The sequence below is a fragment of the Phyllobates terribilis genome, unplaced genomic scaffold (assembly GCF_046119375.1).
Source record: "Phyllobates terribilis strain yellow unplaced genomic scaffold, ASM4611937v1 Scaffold_1__5_contigs__length_1240528914, whole genome shotgun sequence".
Classification (NCBI taxonomy): domain Eukaryota; kingdom Metazoa; phylum Chordata; class Amphibia; order Anura; family Dendrobatidae; genus Phyllobates; species Phyllobates terribilis.
Genome location: NW_027362761.1, coordinates 503389957 through 503410092, shown reverse-complemented (window position 1 = coordinate 503410092; position 20136 = coordinate 503389957). Strand labels below are relative to the sequence as shown.

Below are 20136 nucleotides of genomic sequence, written 5' to 3'. Positions count from 1 at the left end.
GACCGGAAGGCTGAGGCAACTGTCACAAGCTCTCAGTGTAAGTCTATGAGCGCCTTATTCTGTCCTCGTTCTGGCTTTCATAGACTTACATTGAGTAGTGACTTCCGGATCACCCAGCAAACATTGCAGCGATCCAGGAGGTCACAAATTGCTGGAGATCAACTGGAGCGGTGACTATAAGATAAAGACTGTGGCTGGTAAGTATATAGCTAGGGGCAGTGAACTTAGATTGGTAGCTCCACTCCAGCTTTAAAATAATAATAAAAAAAGTGCTGGCGTGGTGCTTTAACACTTATTGAAAGGACCCTGTGACTTTTAAGGGGAATCTGTCAGTAGGATTAACCTCGTAAGCCGTCTATATGGACATGCAGGTCATAGGAAGCTGAATACAATGATACCTTGATATCTGCGATCCGATGTCTTATTCCATGTCTCACCAGTGTGAGACATGTAATGATTGACAGTATGTTCTCCTGATCTACATGTGTCAGACTGATAACCTCCCCTTTCATTTAAAATGAGGTCTGGAGACAGATTCTTAGGAAGATCTATGTCCGGCCCCTAGATCTTAACAGCTCATTCACATATTAAGAAAAACATGGATTTCTCTGGAGTAAGACATCAGATTGCAGATATCAATGAATTATTTTCTTCAACTTTTTATGACCTACATGTTGTCACGGGTGTGTCAGAAGTGACAGACATTCACCTTGCAGTTGGTTGCAGAAGATCTCTTCGTTTGGCATTACAGATACCTTCTTAGCTGTCTCACTCTAGGACCCAGTGGCTACCTCCCTCTGGCTACTTTACACCCAGGCTGGATTTTTAAATACTGGCTGTTGCTAGAGGGAGGTGCCGGTGATATTTATATGACCCCTTGTCAAGGCTTGGAGCTGGTGCAGTCTGCTTGCTTCCTCCTGGAACTGAGAGGAGGTGTTGCAATCTCTCTGAAGTCGACTCAAGCTAAGCCTTCCCCCATATCTGACTCCTCTTGCTGTCTTTAGTGTTTAGTGGGAACTGACTAGCGCTCATTCCCCCCTTCCCTATATAGGGCCAAGCGCCAGGGAAAATACAGGGTTTAGGTTCGCGTGCGACGATTGGTGAAGAACAGGGATGTTAGAGGAGACAGGGTCATATCAGATCAGCCTAGTAGGTCTCCACTCCCCCTTTCCCTAGAGTCTGGGCTCCCTTTCCCCCTTCCCTTTGTGTTGCACTAAGTCTTTACTACACCTTGTGTGACACTTCCTATAGATGGCTTAGGAGGGTTGATCCTACTGACAGTTTCCTTCAACTCAAAAATGGTGTAAAAGAGGAAAAAAATAAGAAACTTTGAATGTGCTCAAATTCATTAAACATTTGCGCTTCTATTTTAATAAATTTGGTACAAAATCCACCAGCATATAAAGAAAGACAAGAAAAAAGTTACTTAACCCACCCCCACTTTTTCAGAAATGTTGAATTGAGTCCTTGGTCCATTTGAGTTGACCATACACTGAGGCTCACCACATTTTTAGTAATTGTACAAATTGATCCCTTCTTGAGTATATCTTCTCGAGACCAAATGTAATTCTTCTTCTTAGTCTTTAATTGTCGGCCTGTAAAGCACAAAGAAGTATGTTCAATGATAAATCTATATGTTGGATATAACCTCGCGCATTGTGTTTAGGAAAGCAATTTGTGGGGAGTACCACTTGTATCGCATTCATTCCACATAAGCTAAACTGTTTAGGTTGTGGAAGTCACTGGAAAAGGAAATTTTCTATTTAATTTAAACTTTAAATTTCTACTTTTAATTTCTTGTTCTCTTTAGAGCTCAAATCGATCGTTGAAAATGAGAAGAAAGCCTTGTGAAAGTGACTTTGAAACAATGAAACTAATCAGCAATGGAGCTTACGGGTGAGACTTATGTTGGCAAAAGATAAGCTTGCATGGTTTCTAAGGGCTTGTGCATTATATCAGTTTACGTTGTTGCTTCTTGATGATGAGTTTGTTTTTGTTCTCCTTCATTTGCTGTTGGACATTTTTGAAAATTAACTTCATACAACTTTACAGTAACTACATGGAACCAGACCGCTTTCTGATGCTTGATCTGTTGACTTATATTAAAAAAAAAAAAAGCTTGATAAATTTGAAGAAATATATATATTTTTAAACTCATTGTTTACTAAAAATGTTTCTTTAGGCGCCTTCTACTCCCACTTCTGTGTTGTCTTGGTGAAGCCTGCTCGAGATGGTCCTGCGATTAGAAAAGTTTTGGATGTTCGGCATCAATACCCAAACAGAGAAATATTTCTTTCAGTATCTCTCTGTTGGTCCGATGTGAGTTTGGTATCTCAACTGCTTGAGCCAAAAAAATAATGCCATAGACAAAACAACGGGGTCAGTTTCAAATCAGCCTAGTTAGATATTGCAGGACTGGTCCTGGACTATATCTCTCATATCAGGACTTTATTTTACATGGCATGAGAATAATGTAATTCTGGTGATCGTAATCAGGTATAATGGATAACATTTCATTTTTCTTTCTTTTGACTGCTCTTTGTAGTCTTTAGATAGTTAGGGGTTTGGAATTTTGAAGATGGGCATCCAAATCGCAATTGTCAGTAATATTGATGTTTGCATATGAAATGGTTGTAGGCATTGTATCTGTGCTAGTTGGCATTGACGTTAGAAAAAATTTGATGTGTAGAACATCAAGCATCACCCAGGCTTTCATTGTCTGCATATTTGTGGCATTATTTTTAGGGATAAATTAAAAAAATAATACAGCTCACCCTTTCCAAAATTAATCCGGTCAGTCGAGAAGCCCAGAAAGCCTGCCACTTCATGGCGTTTTGGCTAAATAAAATGGCTTGCAAAAGTATTCACCCCCTTGGCATTTTTCTTGTTTTGCTACCTCACAACCTGGAATTTCAGGGTATTTTTTTGAAGGTTTGCATCAGTTCATGTAAAGAACATGCCTACAACTGTGAACATTTGGTTTTCTTTTTCTTGTGAATCAAACAACAAATAGAACAAAATAACTATTCACCCCCCCTAAAGTCAGTGCTCTGTGGAGCCTATTTTTGTGACAATTACAGCTGCAAGTCGCTTTTGATAAGAATCTCTGAGCTTTCCACATCTTGCCACTTGGATTTTTGCCCATTCCTCAAGGCAAAACTGATCCAGCTCTTTCAAATTCGATGGTTTCAGATAGTGAACATCAATCTTCAAGTCTGACCACAGATTCTCCATTGGATTAAGGTCTGGGCGTTGACTAGGCCACTCCAAAACATTTACATGTTTCCCCTTAAACCACATGAGTGTTGCTTTAGCAGTATGCTGTGGGTCATTGTCTTGTTGGAAGGTGACCCTCCTTCCCAGTCACAAATCTCTGACAGACTGAAACAGGTTTTACTCAAGAATATCCCTGTATTTCGCACCATCCATCTTTCCCTCGACTCAGACCATTTTCCCTGTCCGTGCTGCCGAAGAACATTCCTACATCATGATGCTGCCACCATCATGAGCTGTGTTTGTTTTGTGCCAGACATAGTATTTATCTTGGTGGCCTAAAGGTTTAATTTTAGTCTCATCTGACCACAGCACCTTCCTCCATACATTTGGGGAGTCTCCCACGTCTTTTGGTAAACTCAAAACTTAAAGTTTTTGTGTGTAAATAAAGGCTTTTTTTCTGCCCACTCCTCTATAAAGGCCACCACTATGGAGTGTATGGCTTATTGTGGTCGTATGGACAGATACTCCAGTCTCTGCTTGGGAACTCCGCAGCTCCTTCAGGGTTACCTTTGGTCTCTGTGCTGCCTCTCTGATTAATGCCCTCCTTGCCCGGGCTGAGAGCTTTGGTGGGCGGCCCTCTCTTGGCAGGTTTGTTGTGGTACTATGTTCTTTCTATTTGACGATAATGGATTTGATGGTGCTCCAGGGATCACCAGAGATTAGGATATTTTTTTATAACCCAACCCTGACCTGGACTTCTCAACAACTTTGTCCCTGACTTGTTTGGAGATCTCCTGGGTCTTCATGGTGTTTGATTAGTGTTGCCTCTTGCTTAATGGTGGTGCAGCCGCTGTGGCCTTTCAGAAAAGGGTGTATATACTGACAGCCATGTGACTCTTAGATTGCACACAGGTGGACTTCCTTTCATCAAGCATGTGACTTACGAAGGTCATTGCTTGCACCAGAAATTTTTAGGGGCATCATAGCAAAAGGGGTGAATACATATGCACATGCCAATTTTTTACATTTAATCCCATAAATTTAATTTATACCTATATTTTTCTCACTTCACTTCACCGACTTAGACTATTTGGTGCTGATGAATCACACACGAATCGGATTACAAAAATATTTAAACACAGGTTGTAATGCAACAAAATAGGTAAAAAGCTAAGGGGTTGAATACTTTTGCAATCCACTGTATGTCCAAAATATTATTATAGTGATGCCCAAGCCATATTCTGATGTAACTCACATACAATAGACTTTTTTTTTCTCTGATTATTTTTGTGCAGAAATCAATTTCCGTAAACTCTAAAACTCTAAGCGATTTTTAATTAATGTGCTAAGATGGAGCATAAAGGAACGGCGAGTCACAGAATATTAAGAGCATGTGGGATCACCAAAATATTTGTATCCAGAGGATAGAAAATTGTTTCATGGCTGCTATTTTAGTAATTAAAAACAGTTGGCATGGGGTTATTAGGTGGATCCCGTATGTTGTTGAAGGCACGTCACACCACAGTTTTGCATCCAGAAATCCCATAACAAAGCACTTATTACTGAATAAATAGTTATGTTTGAAAAGTGCTACCAAAAATATGTTCTAGATGTTTGCCCATGTTTACCCAGTATGTTTTTTTTCATAGTTAATAATGTTATTTAGTCACTGATCTGACAACTGTATTATTTTTATATTGTACTTTGGCACTATATGGTACATTTATTTATTCTACTCAATTATATAGCGCCATCATATTCTGCAGCACTTTAACAGACACGTACTGTCCCCATTGGGGTTCACAATCTAAATTCCCTAGCAGTATGTCTTTGGAGTGCAGGAGGAAACCCAGGCAAACATGCAAGCTCCTTGCAGATATTGTGCTTGGTGGGACTTCAACTGATGACCCCAGCGCTGTAGGGCTACAGTGCTAACCACTGAGCCACCATGTTGCCCATAATGTACAATAGAGGGATATTAAGACGTGACTGTACAGGGCGTCATCCAACCCATGCCAGTCCCAATAATTTACTTTCAATCAATGTAAAAAGAGCTCCAGCAGGGTCCAGTAACCCATAGGTGTGGCGGCTTCAGTATATCATCTGCCTACCAGTTTGTCTGCTTGGGTGAGTCACTGTAAGTTTGGAATTAGTGATTGATTGTATGCGTCATTGGAAAGGTAAGTGATGAATCCGTGTCGTATCATGCCAGATTTATTCAGCGTACAAGTCCGCTCAAGAGCAGAAAGGCAGGTTTATAAATCCACATATAGCTAATGTACTATACCTAAATCTTTAATGTATCATAATGTACCTTACATCTTCATTCAAAGCCTGCTTTATGAGTAGCATGGTAGTTAAAATGAGGTGGGATATAGACTCCCGGAAAAGGCCGTTGGGAAGGTTGGGCATGTGCCTTAGGTTCTGGCTAATCTGAGTATTCAGATACTAGGCAAGGGACATGACATGAAGCTTGCTTAAATATATATGTACACACAAGTCCGGGCATAGAAACAAGCAGGTCATATAATTCATTAAATGGAGTCTGTCAGCACCTAATGACTGTTCAAGCCAAACAGTCCAGTACTGCTTCCCACCTGTTGTAGGCGCACTGGACTGGCCACACCAAAGGTGCACAGAGCAGACTCCCTTTATAGGCTAGTGAGATATGTTTTTGAATTGCGTTGCATGTATTTTATGAAATTTAAATATTTTTATTTATTTATTTTATTTATTTATTTTTTTACTCCTGCAGCTTGCATGCATTTCCATGCACTGCAAACTGCTTGATTCCATTTTGTTGTAAAGGTTACGTTTCAGGACGGGTAACATATCTCGCACTTTGCATGTGTACTCTGGCTAAACTCCGTTTATTTATTGCAGTGTGTTATCAGCTTTTTTCCTACTTCGGTGCCTAGAAAAAAAAGAGCTGTCCATCAGCGGCAGGTGGAGCCTGCATATCATGAATTTCTTATTGCAGAAGCATAGACTAGATCAGACTCCTTGTTCACAGTGCAGACAACAAATAAAGTGTGAGATTAGTCAGAGTACCTGCTGATTTCAGGAAATACACAGCTTATAGTCGGCGTCCAATACACTATTGCGTGTTTCGCTCAGACTGCTGCTTCAACTTCCTCACAGGTTCTATTGAAGATTACTTTATGATGGATCCGTCTACAGATCCCCTATTCCTCCTGAATGCACACCTGAGCTCAAATCTAATTCAGAATTGATCTAAAATTGGCCTAAAAAGTGGTCAACTAGTGGTATGGTGAACTTAAAGCTCTTCTGATTTTCTTTTTTCACCTGTGCCACTTATAATTTTGTGCCACGTGCCGCTTGTTGTTAATTTCTTAATGATATGAGTACACCTATTTCAAATTCACCCTACTAAATCTCCTATGCACTGTAGTTGAAGCACTGTACATTTAATCGGTTTTCTTAAGGAGGAGGCCGGCACCTTGATCGTCTGATCTCCATGGGTTTGACTTTTCTAACCCCCAATGATATGGATAGTCCTGGTACACCAAAACTTATAAAAGTTGAGATCTGTAACAGAGGTGATTATACGGCTTTCTTTTTACTAAAGGTGTCCATACATGTTCAATAGCTGTCATGCAGCTGGCAACTATTCCTCCTAACCATCCTTTCTTCATATACATGAATGTCAGAAAGGCCAAGTGTGTATGTTTGCTTGATGGGGATAGGGGAGAAAGCCAGGCACTTCTTACAGCTGCCTAACTTTTCGAGATGTCACACAAATATCCTTGTGTCTACTACAATCACTGGCCTTAGTGGTCTACTGCCATACCTGCAAGCATTACTGTTAAGGCTTGTGTATGGCTGCAGTGACTTTTGCATAGCTTATAGGAAAGTTCCTATGTGCTTTGAAAAAGCAGCTCAAGTTATCATACCCCATAAATTGGTTAAGATACTCTGTCCATCCAAACAACAAATTAAATGTTATAAATGATGATTGCTAGTAAAGCCCTTTAAAGTGTATCTGACACCAGGATATTGTTATGTAACCCGAGAGCTTCATGATGTAGGGACAGAGACCTTGATTCCAGTGATGTATTACTTGCTGTCATTTTGATTAGATCATTCTTTTCTTTGCTGCAGATCTAGTAGAGCTCTGAATGCTGAGCTCTTTATAACCCCGTCCACACCACTGATTGGCAGCTTTTTGTACATAGAAATCTGCCAATCAGGGGTGGGGGTGGGGTTACACAGAGCAGATGACTAGAAGGCACAAGACACCTAGTCCTGTAATCTCCTGCTGACCAAATACTGATTTTATTGAACAGCAAGACAGCCTAGTAAGTGACACATCGCTGGAATCAGGTTCTCCGCCCCTACATCATGCTGCTTTCAGATTACATAGCAAAACCTTATGATAAATTATTTTTAAGCTAGGAACATATTGTACCAGAACAGAGTAAAGGAGAAAAAAAAAGTAAAAACATAGAAGCAACAGAAGCAAAACCCATTGCAGTTTTCAGTATCTTCTGCCAGGGATTGGGATGTGGTATTACAGAAAGACCTGGCTGCAGTGTTTCATTCACTTTCTTTGCAAAGGTCATTGTTGATTTTGAAACCGAACTCCTTAGAACACAGTGCCCAGGTGCTAAATACAAAAAAAGCATGTAAAGCACACACTGTGCCATGTATTGTTCTGTTCCGATGCCCGTAAATAAAGCATTGTGTCACTGATATTCTATGCAGTGGAAAAGCAGCTTTGAAGACTCTGCCGCCTGCATAGGAAAAAAAAAACAATCGCTTCCATTGCTTACAATTAAAAAAAAAATACAGACAGAGCTGCCAGTGTAATTTAGTTAGAAATCACAAGTGGAGCAGATCCTATGGGGATCAGAAGGTACAAGGCGTCTGTAAAAGTTCTGGGTCTCCGTTACAATTGATTTTTGATTTGCATGTATAAATTGCATGCTTAATGGTTGCTCCGCTGTCACCAACAATGTACAGTTTAACACCGATTATTGACTTAGTTTATGCAATCACACACATCTTATTCCTTTTGTTTTCGTACACCTCCTAAACCTTAAAGTAGCAATGTCATGAGCAATTTCTTGTGCATGAGTAAGAGGTATACATTAAATATACACTGCTCAAAAAAAATAAAGGGAACAACACTCAATTAACACATCCTAGATCTGAATGAATGAAATATTCTCATTGAATACTTTGTTCTGTACAAAGTTGAATGTTCTGACAACAAAATCACACAAAAATCATCAATGGAAATCAAATTTATTAACCAATGGAGGCCTGGATTTGGAGTCACCCCCAAAATTAAAGTGGAAAAATACACTACAGGCTGATCCAACTTTGATGTAATGTCCTTAAAACAAGTCAAAATGAGGCTCAGTATTGTGTTTGGCCTCCACGTGCCTGTATGACCTCCCTACAATGCCTGGGCATGCTCCTGATGAGGTTTCGGATGGTCTCCTGTGGGATCTCCTCCCAGACCTGGACTAAAGAATCCGCCAACTCTTGGACAGTCTGTGGTGCACCGTGACGTTGGTGGATGGAGCGAGACATGATGTCCCAGATGTGCTCAATCGGATTCAGGTCTGGGGAACGGGCGGGCCAGTCCATAGCTTCAATGCCTTCATCTTGCAGGAACTGCTGACACACTCCAGCCACATGAGGTCTGGCATTGTCCTGCATTAGGAGGAACCCAGGGCCAACTGCACCAGCATATGGTCTCACAAGGGGTCTGAGGATCTCATCTCGGTACCTAATGGCAGTCAGGCTACCTCTGGCGAGCACATGGAGGGCTGTGCAGCCCTCCAAAAAAATGCCACCCCACACTATTACTGAACCACTGTCAAACAGGTCATGCGGAAGGATGTTGCAGGCAGCAGATCGCTCTCCACGGCGTCTCCAGACTCTGTCACGTCTGTCACATGTGCTCAGTGTGAACCTGCTTTCATCTGTGAAGAGCACAGGGCGCCAGTGGTGACTTTGCCAATCCTGGTGTTCTGTGGCAAATGCCAAGCGTCCAGCACGGTGTTGGGCTGTGAGCACAACCCCCATATGTGGACGTCGGGCCCTCATACCACCCTAATGGAGTCGGTTTCTAACCGTTCGTGCAGACATATGCACAATTGTGGCCTGCTGGAGGTCATTTTGCAGGGCTCTGGCAGTGCTCCTCCTCTTCCTCCTTGCAGAAAGGAGGAGCTAGCGGTCCTGCTGCTGGGTTGTTGCCCCCCTATGGCTCCCTCCACATCTCCTGGTATGTGCTCCATGCTCTGGACACTACGCTGACAGACACAGCTACCCTTCTTGCCACAGCTTGCACTGATGTGCCATCCTGGATGAACTGCACTACCAGAGCAGCTTCTGTGGGTTGTACTGTAGACCCCACTTCATGCTACTGTACCTCTAGGGGTGAGAGCAATGGCAAAATGAAAAAGTGACCAAAACAGTAGCCAAAAAGGATGAGAACAGAGAAATGGTCTGTGGTCACAACCTGCAGAACCACTCCTTTATAGGGGGTATCTTGCTAATTGCCTATCATTTCTTCCAGTTGTCTGTTCCATTTGCACAACAGCAGGAGAAATTGATTCACAATCAGTGTTGCTTCATAACTGGACAGGTAGATTTCACAGAAGTGTTATTGACTTGGAGTTACATTGTGTTGTTTAAGTGTTTCCTTTATTTTTTTGAGCAGTTTATGATTCCTGTATTGCCCCAGGTACTGTTTTGGTGAAGTTGATCACATTTCTTCTTGCATCTGTATATGATGGTAACTGTTTAAAATGTGAGATAAAGATGTTTTTCAGCATGTAGGGATGAGTTATAGCGAGTGCAAAAAGAACTATTTCTTCGGAGGCCTTCAGCGCCCACTTCTCTCCTGCGCTCCCTACTTTTCACAATTATCTTGTTGTGTAAACAAGCTGCCAATCACTCAAGTAAAACGCTCATCCATCGGGTAAAATGAGCTTTTATGCATCATAAAAGGACATCATTCTCAGCGATGCATCGTCCTGTGTAAAAATAACTCGCACTACCGAGAGCTATGGCAGCCCATGTGCACTTAGCGATTGGCGGCACCAAAAACCTGCAGATCTGTAAACCTTTACCGATTGTCAGCCGTTTAATAGCTACTTTGTACTGGCAGACCACAGTAAATGAGGCAAACTGAGCAATCTGTAGTAGATTGTTCCGTGTGCATGGACTGCCATTGTTCTTTCAGTGCGAGTCTTGCCCTTTTTGTTAAGCACAAAAGATCTTTTTACCCAATTAACAAACATTTTACTTTTTCATTGAGTGCTCTGCAGCCTGTTTACGCTGAAAGACTATCATAAAATGAGCTTAAGATTGCTCGTTCGCAATAATTTTTCAGTGTGAATGCAGCTTATAAGGAGGGGTGTTCTCAAGTTTTCTCCTGAGAAGCACACATCTCAGCAGTCTCCTTTTTTACTTATTTCTGGGGGGACGGCACTCCTCATTGAGTCACCTTTCTCGTCAACAGCAGAGCTATAGCATTAACAGAACTTGCGCTGATATTTATAGTTCTATTGTAAAACATTCAGATATTAGTGTTTTTTTTCTAGAGTGTACACTTCTGCTACTATATTTACAAATGGAGATAACAGTGCACTTGAACAAGCACACAGCTCAGGAAAGTGAGAGCCATGATTAGAACTGCTCTGGAAACAGACAGTGTTAGAGCTGGTGATTTAGCAAGATTTGTAAGGGCATGTGCTCATAATGTGGCCCAGACGCTGCGGAAGAGCCGCCTGCGGCTTCCACTCATATTTTGCAAATGAGCGGCGGACACTTTTTTTTTTTTGTCCCACATGCGGACTTTCCTCATAAAGGTTAGGTCTTTGGGGAAAGCCTGCATGCGGACCCGCAAGAGAAATTGACATGCTGTAGTCTGGAAAGATGCGCCACATGTCAGTTTCCCCGGGTGAGCCGCAGACGCATAGTGGACATGGGATTTCTAGAAATCCCATCCACTATGCTGTAACAGCTGGCCACTGCGGGTTTGACACTGCATAAGTCTGCAGCATCAAACCCGCAGCGGCTCCAGATCATGGGCACACAGCCTAATAGTAGCTTGTCAGGAGCAGGGAGGGAGGTGAGCAACTAACTACTGAATAGAATGAGATGTTAGGAGTTGACTCCTCTCCTGGAATGTAATGGACATGTTCTGATAGCCAAGCTCCATGTATAAAAGCTGTTCTCCATGTTAGATAAAAGTTCTCAATGTAGGAGAATGACAGCAAATTAAAAAAGCAAGTCAATTGCAAACTTGCTTATTTTCATGTTGTCTAACTAAAAGAATTTAGTAAAAATAAAATAGCCCCTTTAAGTTTTTATTGAAAAACAATCATACTGGATGAAATTGTTCATTTTCATCAACTTTAATCTAATGTATATGGAGACCTTACATGTCAAAGTAACTCATGGTCCATTCTCGTTTTTGTGAGTTTTTGACACTGTATTTTTGCTGTGCACTACTCAGCGTATTCCAACAAATTGGATGGAATCTATAGTAATCTCATCTCATGCCTACTGTGCTTTTTTTTTTTTTACGCTTTGTGAACTGACCTGATCTGTGTTTTTGAAGATGTCAAATTTCTTTAGTGGGTACGTCAAGTTTTATCTGCAGATTTTCAACATAAAATTTCATTAGCTGCAGAAAATCCGCAGGTAAAATTACAAATGCGTTTTTCCACTGTGGAAACACCCTAAAAACACACACAATACATAACGGGAAGTATAAAAAATCTAGCAGCTTTATTTAAAGGGAATCTGTCAGTGGGATCACCCCTCCTAAGTCATCTATATGGGCATGTAGATCGTGGGAAGCTGAATAAAATTATATTAAGCCATGGAGTCGGATTCTGATGCCGATCTATAGTCCTGAACCGTTCATTTACGAATCAGAGAAATGTGGATTTCTCTGGAATAAGACATCGGATCACAGATCTCAAGAAGCTGAATAAAATTACACCTGATGACCTGCGTGCCCTTATAGACAGCTACAGGGTTGGTTCTACTGACAGATTCCCTTTCAAACATACCTAAAAGAGACAAAAACCTCAGCATCAAAAACTCGATAAAAACACAAATAACCTTAATTTATTTAATAAGTGCAGAAATGCTACCAAAAATCTGCACCATCAAATACTCGCGAAACACTCATCGTGGGAACGAAGCCTTTTGTTTAGTGACAGATCTCCCATATTCAAAACTGCAACGTCTTATGTAAATGTACTTTTCCCAATAGAGAGAATTTTAATTACTCAATCAGTCAAAATAATTGATAGTTGAATCTTTTATCATTTCTTTATTTTACACTTTTCTCCAAATGTTGTAGCGATTGTTAGAAAATATTTTTTTTGTAGTGACAATTGGCTAGCGTGAATGAAGAAGGTAATGTATTTGTAACATGAACCTTACAATGAATATAATTAAGACAAGATTGCACCACGTATTATTTTCATAGGACGTAGTTTATACATTTGGGACTTGCGCATTCATATAATTTATTGATTTCCTGCGATTTTGAAGGTTCTCTGGGCAGTTTTGATTAGAATATTAAATGGAGGAAATGAAATAATTCTGCAGGGTTTTAACCACGCTGGCTCCCTTACAAAGGCCTTCCTTGTACAGTCAGGTTATTCTGAACGGTGTCATAGGTTAATTGCTATGAAATATCTCAACTGACATTTCAAAGACCTTATAAGCTGGTCTAAGCTCTCAGAGCTGTAAAAAATACATTTCTCCCAAAATACCTACAACGTTGTCCAAGACTTGAAATTAATCCAATTCCAGACTTTTATAACCTCACAATATGCTTCTAGAATAGAGTTTGCAGCATTTTCTTCTGACATTTGATGCAGTTTTGTCTGTTTATGGGAGATTTTCCGCATTCTTGCAATATATGCTTGTGTATATATAACAAAGCTAGTCATTGAGCTAGTTTTTTACTCTCTCAGGTGATTCGTTTTTCTTAGGTCAAGGAGACAGTTTCCACATTCATGAAGCGTGATACAAAAAAAAACAGTAGCGTGGAAATATTTAATTATATGTAATGGTCTTCTTTTTTTTTTTTTCTTAATCCTAATTAAGGCCTCATCTGCAATATATATTTTTTTATATTAGATCAGGGGTTTCAAACACGCAGCCCGAGGGCCGCATGTGGCCCCTGAGGCTGCTTAATGCGGCCAGCAGGCACATGAGCCCCCGAAATGATTGCAGCCTGGTCCTGAGGGCCGCCAAAGTCAGTGATTCTTTTCAGTTGAATGTTCTACAAGATGGGGACCAGTATGGGCCATTACTACAAGATGGGGACCGGGATGGGGCCCATTACTACAAGATGGAGACCGGGATGAGGCCCATCACTACAAGATGGGGACTAGGATGGGCACAATACTACAAGATGGGGACCAGTATGAGCACATTACTACAAGATGGGGACCAGTATGAGCACATTACTACAAGATGGGGACCAGTATGAGCACATTACTACAAGATGGGGACCAGCATGGGCACATTACTACAAGATGGGGACCAGCATGAGCACATTACTACAAGATGGGGACCAGAATGAGCACATTACTACAAGATGGGGACCAGCATGAGCCATTACTACAAGATGGAGACAGGGATGGGGCCCATTACTACAAGATGGGGACTAGGGTGGGCACAATACTACAAGATGGGGACCAGTATGAGCACATTACTACAAGATGGGGACCAGGATTGGCACATTACTACAAGATGGGGACCAGCATGAGCACATTACTACAAGATGGGGACCAGCATGAGCACATTACTACAAGATGGGGACCAGCATGAGCACATTACTACAAGATGGGGACCAGCATGAGCACATTACTACAAGATGGGGACCAGCATGAGCACATTACTACAAGATGGGGACCAGCATGAGCACATTACTACAAGATGGAGACAGGGATGGGGCCCATTACTACAAGATGGGGACTAGGGTGGGCACAATACTACAAGATGGGGACCAGTATGAGCACATTACTACAAGATGGGGACCAGGATTGGCACATTACTACAAGATGGGGACCAGCATGAGCACATAACTACAAGATGGGGACCAGCATGAGCACATTACTACAAGATGGGGACCAGCATGAGCACATTACTACAAGATGGGGACCAGAATGAGCACATTACTATAAGATGGGGACCAAGATTGGCACATTACTGCAAGATGGGGACCAGAATGGGCACATTACTGCAAGATGGGGACCAGAATGGGCACATTACTACAAGATGGGGACCAGGATGGGCACATTACTACAAGATGGGGACCAGGATGGGCACATTACTACAAGATGGGGATCAAGATGGGCACATTACTGCAAGATGGGGACCAAGATGGGCACATTACTACAAGATGGGGACCAAGATGGACAAATTACTGCAAGGTGGGGGACCGGCATGTGAGACATGTAGTTCAGGAGAGCAGACTGTCGATGATTACATGTCTTACACTGGTAACTTTCCCTTTCATTTATAATAATCTCTGGAGGATGATTTTCAGGGAGATCAGTGTCTGGTCCATAGATTATGTCTGGCCCATAGATCTTAACTGCTCATTTACATATTAAGAACAACATGGATTTCTCTGGAATAAGACATCGGATTGCAGATATCAATGTATCATTTTATTCAACTTTCTATGACCTTCATGCTCATATAGACAGTTTAGGAGGGTTGATTCTACTGAGAGTTCCTTTAAGGAAGAGTTTTCAGCAGGTTCCATATGAGCAGAGACAGGCTTAAAAGGTAACACCACTACTCACAGCTGATTGCACAGGATTCACTATTCACAATTGACTGTATCAGTGCTGACCCTGCTCCCCATCCCTTCACAATGACCTTTGCACAAGCTCATTAGATGTTTCAATACAAAATATAGGGTCGGGTCAGTCCAATGTGGCTAATGTCTATGTGTTGGTTTCCTGAAACAACAGAAAGTTAGTCTAAAAAAGCTCTAGTGGCCAGTATGAAAATTGCAATATTTTTAGATTTTATCTTTAATACAGATTTTGGTTTGGAAAAAAAAAAGCATTGCCAAAAAAAAGTAAAAAAAAAAAAAATATTTAACACAAAACCTGATTTAAACAGTAGTTCAGTTCTTGATGATGACTTGCCTTCAAAATGGCCAGGTACTTTAGATACCACGTGTATTGAAACCTTAATCACTTTTCTCTTTTTCTACAGCACTGTTGTCAATCACTTTTTTTGTTTTACCATTGAGCACATGAACCAGTTCAGGCTGTTTTCCTGGTTAGTAAAACTGAATAAATAATAATTATGTTGCCTCTGGCTTTATCGCCTCTCAGTCTGGAATACTGTGATTTAGAAGGTCGTCTTTTTTTTTAAACTCATCAAAACAAGTGACCGATGAAGAGCCACATTTATCCTCCAATGTTAAACTTCATAAATGGCCGTATACAATGGTTCCTTCAGCTGAAAAGAACATGGGCTTACAAAAAAAAGGCTCCCAATGACTCAATAGTTTTTCAACATGATTTATTTCCAACAGATTTGAAATGCAGCATCTGTTCACCAAGCTCTGCTGGAAATTTGCCATGAAAGTAGAGAAAGCTTCATGTTTACCAGCATTTCTTTGCAAGTGTGAAAAGTTTCATTGTGAATATTATGGATGGAATTTCTTGAGAGAACGGACTATCTGGTTTATGATCGAATGTTTGCAGAGTTTTCTAGTTACTTAAATGTTAGGCTTTCCGGTTAGGTTAGTTTATGATTTAAAGTTTTTTCTTTTACTGCTTATTGTAATAGCATCAGAAAAGATAAATTAGACATTCATGCTACACTCAAAATGCCGATGTTAGGCCTTGTGTTGGGTGGCTGATGATTTTGAAGGAAGACTTTATGGATTCCTGTTGAGCACAACATCCTATTGTCAGACAAGGTGTCTATGGGGTAATGTTTCTCTTTGTGGAAAGTACCAAGTTGGTGTAACGAGACTTATAGGCCATGCAGTGCTGCTCTTGGAATTTAAATATGCAAATAGCCTCTTCAGAGAGGATGATGACTTGAACTCTAGCTCCACCTATTGGATGTAGCAATCTTAAAAGTCATTATTAACCCTGTAATAAGCCCTTCCCACATGACTTGGGATAAGAAGCCAATCCAGAAACTCTATTTGCAGACACATGTTTCGGGGTGTTTGCACCTCCTCAGTGCAAATCAGGAGATCTGATTTGGCTAGTTGAGTTTCTTAACCAGGCAATGTGAACTGAGGTCTAAGATGGTAGACATGCAAGAAATAGGAGCATGTTCACACTAGCAAAAAAGAAACAAAACCTACAAAAGACAAAAGACAAAAATATATCTCATACCCTACCATCATTATATATAAATGTAAAGCAAAGTTGCATAATAAATATAGGGTACTTAGTGAACTATTTTTGATCAAAAAAAGTATACAAGCCGTCCCACCAGCGGCAAGGTGACCCTAAATTGGGACGGTACCTATACTGCCTATATTAAAAACCTTACTGTATATCAAAGTTGAAGCAATGCATATAAAAGGGTAGACAAATAGGACCGGGTCCCAACTCCAGACCACCCAGGCCCGTGGTAAGCTACATATATACCAGTCAGCTCAACAAAGGGGATGCCACACCCTTAAATTGCACAGAATGCAAACAAGACAAAAAACCAGGCAATGTGAACTGAGGTCTAAGATGGTAGACATGCAAGAAATAGGAGCATGTTCACACTAGCAAAAAAGAAACAAAACCTACAAAAGACAAAAGACAAAAATATATCTCATACCCTACCATCATTATATATAAATGTAAAGCAAAGTTGCATAATAAATATAGGGTACTTAGTGAACTATTTTGCATTGCTTCAACTTTGATATACAGTAAGGTTTTTAATATAGGCAGTATAGGTACCGTCCCAATTTAGGGTCACCTTGCCGCTGGTGGGACGGCTTGTATACTTTTTTTGATCAAAAATAGTTCACTAAGTACCCTATATTTATTATGCAACTTTGCTTTACATTTATATATAATGATGGTAGGGTATGAGATATATTTTTGTCTTTTGTCTTTTGTAGGTTTTGTTTCTTTTTTGCTAGTGTGAACATGCTCCTATTTCTTGCATGTCTACCATCTTAGACCTCAGTTCACATTGCCTGGTTTTTTGTCTTGTTTGCATTCTGTGCAATTTAAGGGTGTGGCATCCCCTTTGTTGAGCTGACTGGTATATATGTAGCTTACCACGGGCCTGGGTGGTCTGGAGTTGGGACCCGGTCCTATTTGTCTACCCTTTTATATGCATTGCTTCAACTTTGATATACAGTAAGGTTTTTAATATAGGCAGTATAGGTACCGTTCCAATTTAGGGTCACCTTGCCGCTGGTGGGACGGCTTGTATACTTTTTTTGATCAAAAATAGTTCACTAAGTACCCTATATTTATTATGCAACTTTGCTTTACATTTATATATAATGATGGTAGGGTATGAGATATATTTTTGTCTTTTGTAGGTTTAGTTGAGTTTCTTGTCAGGATAAGAAGCCGAACTCATGTGACAAGGCTCGTTAAAGGGTCGATATTGACTTCTAGGATTGATACATCCCATAGTTGGTGCTAGAGTTCCAGTCCTCTTCCTCTCTGGAGGGATTATTAGTATACAGCAGTGTTGATCTATAACACACTTGTCTGACTGTATACAAAATTATATAGACTCCAAAGAAGGGATTGTGCTTTAAATTCAACCACATCTATAGAGAAGTCTATAGAGAAGTCTATGCAGAAGGTGAAGTTTCTATTCATGTTTTTGTTCCGTTTATTTTAAAAGAAATCGATTTCCACCCGATCACTTAATCTTGTTTGCAAGAAATGGCAAATACTTTTTCCAGTTGCCGTGTTGAAACCTTTATGTTCAAATTAAAGGTTTTAAATAATTTAAGCTAATTACAAAGATCTTTTCCTGCTCACTCTTGTTTTTTTGGTACCGCGTGTTTTCTATCAATAAGCGTTAACTAAAATTCATTACGAATCATGGATTTTTTTTTCCTTTCTCCAGGGCTGTTTACTTAGTCCGACATAAAGAAACCCGTCAGAGATTTGCAATGAAGAAAATCAATAAGCAGAACCTAGTCCTCCGAAATCAAATTCAACAGGCCTTCGTGGAGAGGGACATTTTAACATTTGCAGAGAATCCATTTGTGGTCAGCATGTACTGCTCCTTCGAGACGAAACGTCATTTATGTATGGTCATGGAGTATGTCGAAGGTAAGATGGGATTTTTATGTTGCCATTACGTATCACTCTTTTCTCTGAGAATTTGATTATTTGAAATTCCAGACCTTACTTTTTGGTTTCTGCCTTTGTACCAATCTAGAGTAATGACAAGAACAATTATTTTAGTTAGTGAACTGCAGTTACGCAGTTCACTACACAGATTGTTTGTTTATCCCCTTTTCTTTGGCGGGATCTGTATTTTTGATGCTGAGCTTTTCTGACCCCCAAAGTACCTGATACCTTAGGAAAATGTGATAGTTAACATTAGAAATCAACCAAATCTACCATGATTTGTTGGGATCCTCTTAGAAATAGACCTGCAATAACGGTCATCTTTCAATGGAAGCCATCACTCTAGTGTGAACAGTCTCTTCATGGTCTGATGGGACTTCAGTGGCAATTCATGGGGTGTAAGGGATCAAGCTCTTTGGTAGTCAGTAGGGTTCACACAGGCAGGCAATGTGGTCAGGTCCAAAACAAGTGAAGTTTATTAATTTCATAAACTTGCAGATAAAGTCCAAACAAAACAGCACCAAAGGTATAACAGAACCAAAACAGAAAATAAATAGTCCATGTATAGCACGGGCTCACTCATTTAGATATCAGGCCTTCGCTCACAGCCTCTGGCAGAGACTGAGCCCATTAAACAAGGTCTTTCACCCTCCACATACAGACCATAATGGAGCAGTTCAGCTACCCTTTTATATCAGCTGCACCTCCTAGATTGGAAGATGGGAACGACCAGTCCCGCCCAGCTCTTCCAGTCATTCTTAAAACCCAGACCCATTAAAATCATTTCTGCACTATTCATGCTGGAGCCTGCTCTTCCGGGTTTCACATCACCGAGGCTAAGCACCTCAGTTATACATACACTCCATCCAGGACTTGACCGGCTGCAACCTTACAGGGATTTTCTAGAATCAAAAAGGGCAGATGTGTTTATATCACTAAAAGCCATTGATGAATGCCATTTATCTATTAACAAGAGAATGGGTTGAATTTCCAAATACATTTTTTTTTATCTGAATGCTATCAGAATACAAACGTTCAGGAAAATCTCCATTAACGTCTTCATTTTCCTATTTTTGTAGTCATTTTCATTTTTAAATTATGCCACAGGATTTATGAAGTAGATTGATTCATTTTCTTTGTTTAACGTAGTGTTCCCCAAGCTGTGGCTCTCCAGCTGTTATAAAGCTACAACTCTCCGTGTGCCCTGACAGCTTGTTGCTGCCAGGGCTCGTTGGACGTTGTAAAGGTTCAACAGCTGGAGAGCCGCAGCTTGGGGAACACTGCTTGAGTATATGTCTACCCATCGTTACTCATCTATTTGGACGTCAGAAGCTAGAACCTTTGGGAAATCCTGCCAACGTCAACACCGAATAGATAACTTGTCTGTTTTTTTTTTAATGTCTCAAACTACATAAATTAAGTGAGATGGAGAAAAACAATAGTGCATATTACAGGAGAACATCTACAATGCCTTTCAGACTCGAACTATTGATTAGATCAGTGAATGGCGATATCAATGGCTGAGCATTATGCCTCTACATATGCGTCTTCGGCAGTCATCTTAATCCTTCCTGTAGAGATTTGTAGCTACATATAAAGC

General features: G+C 40.6%; 1 protein-coding gene across 14 annotated transcripts in view; it reads left to right on the top strand.

The window, feature by feature from the left end:
• Nucleotides 1-20136, top strand: part of MAST4 (microtubule associated serine/threonine kinase family member 4) — a 548534-nt gene that overhangs the window by 477458 nt on the left and 50940 nt on the right. For all 14 annotated transcript variants that reach the window (XM_073680217.1, XM_073680208.1, XM_073680206.1 and 11 more), the window contains 2 exons: nt 1811-1896; nt 18307-18515. In XM_073680217.1, the coding sequence (XP_073536318.1) occupies nt 1811-1896; nt 18307-18515 (295 nt within the window). The remainder of the gene's footprint in view (nt 1-1810; nt 1897-18306; nt 18516-20136) is intronic.